This window comes from Hyalella azteca, unplaced genomic scaffold, assembly GCF_000764305.2.
Source record: "Hyalella azteca isolate HAZT.00-mixed unplaced genomic scaffold, Hazt_2.0.2 contig8106, whole genome shotgun sequence".
NCBI classification, from domain to species: Eukaryota; Metazoa; Arthropoda; class Malacostraca; order Amphipoda; family Hyalellidae; genus Hyalella; species Hyalella azteca.
In genome coordinates, this window is record NW_025938207.1 from 1 (window position 1) to 7,938 (window position 7,938).

The 7,938-nt window shown below is 36.4% G+C and overlaps 1 protein-coding gene across 1 annotated transcript; it reads right to left on the reverse strand.

Annotated features, from left to right (window-relative positions):
- Positions 1–100: 100 nt before the first annotated feature.
- Positions 101–5,693, reverse strand: LOC108676927 (serine/threonine-protein kinase PAK 1; the record flags this gene model as incomplete). The annotated part of the gene is given in 3 exon segments (XM_018165086.2): positions 101–270; positions 3,182–3,400; positions 5,676–5,693. Coding segments are annotated over 2 exon segments (352 nt in total), but the record flags the coding sequence as incomplete, so codon positions are not given.
- Positions 5,694–7,938: the final 2,245 nt, after the last annotated feature.

Consider the following 7,938-nt stretch of genomic DNA (forward strand, 5'->3'; position numbering starts at 1 on the left):
GACTAGAACCTCACCTCTGTCTTCAGACGGACTGTCTAGGACAGACTAGAACCTCACCTCTGTCTTCAGATGGACTGTCCATGACAGACTAGAACCTCACCTCTGTCTTCAGATGGACTGTCAAGTATGGACTCAATTGCTTGTCTCTCATCCTTGATGTGTTGTGGGGTGAAGAGATGCTTGACGTCATCAGGGCCTTTCTTTAAGGAATATTGAAAGAATTTCACCGCAGATTCAGCAGCTTGTGGGTTGTGCAGGATTTCCTGCTCGCTGCAATTAGAAATGAAAGTATTAAAGTGAAATTTGTTCTACATTTTGAGCAAAATATACTTAAATTTATGCTGTTTAGTACGGTACAGCAATCAGGGCTAACTTTCAAAGTTAAACAGTTTAAAAAACACTATCAGAATTGTATTAGACTTGAACAGACATCAAGATATGGGTAACCTGCACCTCAAATTCAGTAAGACAAATGAAAATTGGCAAAAGTTAAGAGTTTATTTCAGCTATACTCAAAGAGATCAATACAGGCATGCAGATTGACATGTGTGCTTGCAAGGTAAAATTCTATGGATAGTTAAGTAAGCTGGTACAGATAACATTGAACAAAGATTTATTTTTGTGTGTGTTGAACAGATATTTACATGTTGCAAAGTGACAATTTGGTAACAAGAACAATGATGCATTTTTTTCATTGAAATAGCCAAGAAATAGTGAGCAACAGCAAGGAACTGTCTTCAATAATAATTATTCAATTCTCTTCTTGTTTTGTCAATGTTCTGATTGAGGGCTACAAGCTAGCCGACCAAACAGAGGTTAAGAGAAGAGAAGGTCCATCAACAATAGCTAGAAATAATTGCATAAATAAAACCATGCTCACAAATTATTAAAAGCGCTGCAAACATACCAGTATACCTATATAAAACTCAATTTTGTCAACTCATTTGTATTTCAAAATCCAAAAAATTACCTATGGGATTTATTACTGAAAGCTGACACCAATAGTTTTGTTAGTTAAATTTTTGTGCTAGGTTTGTTAAAATTGCAAAAAAAAATAAAAAGTTTTGCAACTCCATGGATTGACATGTGGCAGCTGTCAAAACTGAAGATTATGGCTGGGGAGAAGTAGAGCTGGCAATAAACTATTGCACTACCTACAGATAAAAGGTAGTTGCTCAGTACCATATACCTTAAGAAAGAAGTTGAACATGGCTAAAAAAAAATACTAATAACTTGTCAATCAAAATACCACAATTTAAGATAGATGTAAATGCAATTAAGCAAGAAATAATAATTTAGCTTCAAATTACAATAAGCAGAGTTTGCTTAAAATTGGAAATATTCCAAGAATTTGCAGCGTCCACAATAGGTATGTACAGATGAGTCAGAGTGGTAGCAATCTTGAAAAGTATTAATAGAAATCAGGAAATGTGATATCTGTAGAAAAAGGGAATGGTAACAACAACTCACCTCAGCCATCTAGCCTTCCTAGGCACAACTATGAGACCAACAACAGAGATGCATTAACATCCAAATTAATCTAGGCTACATACCTAATACTAATATTTGACTCATAATAAGTTCAAGACATAGACAATAATATGCATGTAAGGAATATGCTAACAGGTAACACAACAAAATGAATCACTACTTCATTGCTGAAATTATCCTCTTCACAACAAATGATTAATATTAATATAAGATCATCAATATCTTTACAACAATTAAGTTCATAAGCATCAGTTTTGGGATCAGTGCTTTGGTATTTTCTACTATTACCACTATGTAATATGTACCTATCTATATACAGGGGTTTGACAAAATAAGGAAACCACCAGAGAAATCCACAAAATATATTTTAGGATGATGTAGGACCACATTTGTAGAATTGAGGCAATTACAGCCTCAATTCTCCAAGGTATCGATTGATAAAAATTGAGAATTGTCTTCAAAGAAATTATAACCCATTCTTCAGTTAAAATGGTAAAGACTTCAGTAAAAACTCCTTGCAGCTCTTTCAAAGACAATGGCAGCAGGAATCAACTTCTGACTTGCATCTCTAAAATTAACCATAAATGCTCAAAAGTAATATACAGGTCTAGTAGTAATTGTAGTGGCCAAATGAGATGCTCAACTTCTTTAAAAATGTTCCTCATGCCATTGTTTAACGATTCCAGCTGTATGAATTAGGCCTTATCATCTTCAAAGATGGCATTCCCCTACATAAAAAGTGCTTGAATCAGCAGATGAACTTATTTCTCCAAAATTCCTACATAGTCACGGCTGTTAATGCCTCCGTGAAGAGAAATCCCTGTCACCCAATTTCCAATAAATAGCACCCCAGAACATCACATATCCCCAGTCATGTCCTATGGTTGGGAGGAGGCAGTTGGGATTAAATTACTCTTGGCTGTTTCCAAATGTAAACTCAGCCAGAGGTTGGAAAAAAATCAATTGGTCAAAGAAAATCACATTTTACACTGCTCAAGGGAACAATTCAGAAGGTTTTTACACAACTCTTATTGCTTTGAAGCATTTGAATTTGAAACCATAGGTTTCCTAATTGCAGCTCTACCATAGAATCCAGATCTGTGCAGCTCTTGGCAGACAATCTTTATGGAAACTTGGTTCTTTGGGTGTCCATTGAGGTCTGCAGTAATTTCAACAGCTGTGGTCTTTTGATTGTCCCAAACAATTTGATTTAGGTACTAATGGTTTCTTTCAGACAACTTTGATTTTTGGCCATATCTGTGCTTTGCTAAGGATGTTTGTCCTTCTCTTTTAAAAGCAGTCATTAATTCTGAGACAGTACCTACCTCTAGATTCTAGAAACGTCAAGCATTCTGGGAGTTTGTCACACTAGCACCTGCCATATGGGAACCAACAATTTGGACTCTTTGAAAGTCAGAGAAGTTTGCCATTTATAGGTTAGTAAAGGCACAAAAATTTACTAAAAATATTTGTGCTTGGATAAAATATCAATTAAAAGCAACAATAAACAAATAAAACATGAAAATATGTTGCATTATAATTGTTTATAACATGTTAAAAAATGAAGATATCAAATGTCAGGTGTTTCCCTTATTTTGTCCAACCCTTGTATATATTGCCTTCAGATTAGTAAAATTACAGGGCATCAATTATAGGAAACAATTAAGTACACAGGAACAAAAGCACTCACCTTATGGAGGAGTCTACATATTTCTTCCAAGCATCAGGGATGCCGGCAAGCTTGCCAGTCTTTGGATCACGCGTGACGTGGATATTGTGGGCGATGTCAGTAGGGGTGGAGATCTCATCAACATCACTGACATGTTTAGATTTCTTGTTGATGAACCGATTAAGAAAACTTCGACGACTCATCTTGAAATTTTTAAATAAGAAGCATCCTTCAAACTATCTGGAAGAAAGCAATAATTACAATAGGGACAATACACAATGGTAAGGGTAAGATATACAAGGGGTAAGGTCCATGGGTTAATTATTATGCATAATAATAAGCCCAAGTATAAGTTGGTCCAGTCTATTTAGACCTTGTTGTAAATTGTTTTAGTTTTCATTGAGAATTAAGATTATTATAACATCAAATGGAGATTCCATGTGTCATTTATAATAATTTTGCAATGTAAAAATATATATAAAGAACTAGAATTTTGATCCACCTATTTAATCTAAGCTACATAGCAGTCTCACATCTGCTTTTGGCAATGTCATTGTTTTTGTGAAAAAAAGGAAACTGCAATTGAATTAAAAATTAGCAGCGTATGTACAATAACAATGCGCCAATTGAAAGAAAAGTTTCCTTAGCAAAAGCCTATACTCTATAACATTTTTTTACTAATTTTCATACCTTAACCTGGTCACCTAATCAGTTTAAAATTGTAAGCAAATTTTTGGGAAATGTACAATTTAATTCTTCCATTACTCTCTAATTCTTTCATCCAATGTATAGATTTTGAGTAAATATCTGTAACTTTGGCAAGACATTAGCATCAAAATTTATGTCTTCAAACACATTGCTGACATTTCCAATATACCTCTTTACAAGTATTACTGACAAGAAGTCTTGAAGATTTAGGTATTTCTGGGAAGAAGATTGGAATAATTACACTGATTACTAAGATTTTACTGCTTAAAGTAACATAGTTTCAATAAATTTCGATTTTTGCAGCCCAATCATTCACTTATCTTAACAATTAAACAAGAGATAATACATTGAATGGGATCCTAATGGCCACAAAATGATGGGATTAAGGAAAAGCTTTGATGGCTAATGTTGCTGCTCAGCAGGTGGACAACTGGACATATTCATGCCTGAATGGTGGCAAATCTGCAGTAATACCGTAAAATGGGGTAACTTAGACTCCCAAGGTAACTTAGACCACGGTTCGTTTTTTCAACAAAAACCCCCAAAACTCAAAAATTATTTGACACAGAAAAATTCTGTCAAAGGGCATTAAAGGCCTAATACTTAGGCTGCGTAACACAATAGAAAGATTTAAAAAGTTTGCATATCTAATAGGTTAAAAAATTAAGAATGTGACCAACAAAAAAGAGCTACGTATTATTTAAAGCCTGTCGGAGTACCCCCTCCAATTTTTTTTATTTTTTGGCAAAATAACTCCAGGTTTTGATGCATTGTAGTACAAATTTTCTAGTTCATATGCAAATGATAAATTTTAGGAAAGTCTCATAGTTTGCAAATGGGGGCACTGCCCTAAAAGGCCTCAATGGGGGAACTTAGACCACCTAATGTCAGCCCTGACGGGGTAACATAGACCAGCTTGGAAATTAATTTAAAATCACCATATATAACATATTACATGTTTGATACACCTATTAATGTTTTTTCTTTATGTTTCAGACTCTACAGTTTTATATATGGTAATTTTTGCTTAATTTCCAAGTCGATCAATATTACCCATTCATGGCTGACATTAGGTAGTCTAAGTTCCAACCTGGAATTATTTGGAGTTATTTTACCAATTTACCAAAAAATATAATTGATGTTACTACCCAGTCTAAGATACCCTGAGAGCTCAGAGCTGGGGGTAACAAAGACCATCACTTTTTTTTTAAATTACATAAAAACTATGAGAGGCAGGAGCCAGCAATTTATGGTGAGTGAACCTAGAGTATTGACCTGTATTTTGCATGTTTCAATTTAAGTTTAATTTAGCTAGTAAAAAAATGGCATCATTTAAAAAGTAGTCTAAGTTACCCATTTTACAGTGCTCTAAATTAGGGTTTGAATTTTTGAGGTCAGACAGATGGACACAAAGCAAAAAGAATAAAATTGTGGTAATAAAATAGCAAATTTTTGCCAGCAATTTTAAAAAATCACCTTTTAAATGATCTTTTAGTTTTACACATATAATTTTAAAGGGAATTCAGCCCTCAAACAGGCATTTAGATCAGTCATTTAGAAAATCACCCATTAAATTATCTTTTAGTTTTACACATGCACTTTTAAGGGAATGGGAATTCAGCCCTTAAAGTTAAACAGGCATTTAGATCTATTATTTAAATGACTAAGTCTTTGCCAAACATGTGCCAGCATTGGCCAAATCAATCGTACATTGCAATTTGTAATTACCTATGTAACCTACTTATGGAGAACTTGAGAAGCATAGCCTAACTGGCTACTGCCGTCTACCTTGATCGTACCATCGTACCTTCACGTGTCTGACTTCGCGGCAATGAAGTTGGCACTTTACATCCTCAACCTATGTTATGCCAAAATTTCATTAAAAGTCTGTAAATAGTATCAGTTTTTCCAGTCTTATCTCATTACGACTTTGACCCAAACTGAGTTTGGTTTGGACTTGAATGTTGATGACTCGGATGTGAATGAATGTGTGATGACTCGGTGCACTTACCGATTTTACAGTATATTGTATATCTTATCCATACGTTAATCGTCCAAAAAATAGTACAATACCAAATAAATTGATTTTAGACAGCTAAAAAATTAATTTATCATGATTCATTAAGTCACCCACCGACAAGACTTACCAAAGCCGCCTTCCTGTATCGTAAATTCAAGATGAGATAAGCCAGACCACAACTGTAAACATTGCATCATTTATACCTTACTTCATTTCGTCTATTGCATTCAGTGTTTATATGGTAAGCAAGGTATCACACGGCTTGAGTAAATACTCCAGATAGAAATTTGAGTACAATTTTTATAGGTTTTCTTGTTATCCTAATGTTTTCTTATAAAAAATTAGTCACAGTTTAAGGAAGCATAACTTCTGAAAATTCGTCCCAAAAGTGTTAAATACTAGTGCTAATCTAGTAGAGTGTATAATACAGAATGAGAGCGAAGGTTGCTCTCGTGAAAGAACTAATAAATACTGTATAAAGAGAGGGAAATACTATCCTACCACTCAAAAACTTTACATCACACCTACTGACGCAAACTTATTCTGCCCCCAACAAGAATAAATGAAAAACAGCGTTGGAGCACATCCATGCGACAACATTTCTTCTCGCTTCGAGTCACCGACATGTGGAACAGCCTCCCTGATAGCATCGTTGCAGCTCCGAGTATGAACATCTTCAAAAACAGACTAGACGAAGCTATGCAGGAGCATATGTTCAGTCTTAAAATGCCTAGCAAATTATAGGCATTTTAAGACTGAATTCCGCCAGGTTTCCCATCATTCGATTTCTCACCAATGGGCCACTCCACACAGTGGCAAGCTCTGATCTAGCGTAATCTCTGACGGTGTCCGACTTATTTCTCTTTTCCTAACCTCTCTCCATCTCCTTATTTCTCTCTATCAGTCTATGCCTTTTCTTCTGTTAAAAAAAAAGAATAGAAGTGCCGGCATTGAAGAAATAGGCCCAAGGACTGATGCCGATTCTTGTACTTTTCGTGACACGATTTCACATGGGATCCTTTTGAACCGGATCTTTCCATGACTGACGATTGTTTGAGATAGCTGCTGGACTTATTGCCAGGTCCGTAAGGTGCTAGGCATTTCAAGACTGAACATATGCTCCTGCATAGCTTCGTCTAGTCTGTTCTTGAATGCGTTCATACTCGGAGCGCCAACGATGCTATCAGGGAGGCTGTTCCACATGTCGGTGACTCGAAGCGAAAAGAAAAGTCGCATGGAAATCTTGCGGCGTCACAGTGCGGCAAATTCTGAGTGTGAGGTTTTTGAAACGGGCTGCACGTTAGAGGCCAGCTTTGCCCAATACCGTCATCGCTTTCATATTTTTCCCGTGCACAAGCATGCCACTGAGTAGATTAACATTTGAACTCAAGTGCTTATACTATAGGCACCGTAAGCCAGCAGCCACTGTTCCAGCCGGGGGCGGAGCCCCCGTTGGCATTGGGAGACTTAACATGACGCTCGATTCCGTCCATCCTTTTGCTGAAAGAATCCCAGACTTGACGTAGAGCTTTTCCCATGTCGCCAATGGACGTAAAGACCCCCTCGTCAATTTCGTAATCAGGTTCATCTTCATCGTAATCCAAAGTATTATCACTGAGGGCTTTTTCCATGAGGACTTTAGGCGCAGGTGCTAGTTGGCCGACCTTGTACCATGAATATTTTTTCCCTTTTTCTCCCAAACCTGTTGATAAAACATTGAGACTGGCCGCATTCTGGTTATCTGTTTTAGAAGAATCTTCTGTAGTTCTTCCAAGGCTTGTTATTGAGAATATATATATTAAATATATATTCTTAAATAAGCCTTGAAGCCGAAACCCAGCCTCAGTTATGGGATAAGTTTACTCAGCCGCAGAATACACTGGAACACAGTTATCAAAACCAGTGACACACTGCTTAAAGACAATAATGCCGTGGGTCTTCAGCCATAACTAAACTATGCTTGCTCATAAGCTGCAGGCAGTTCCGCATCCGGCTGCACCTACTCCGGTCTACCGTCTTTAGACCTATTTACGCTACCCCGACTCTCACC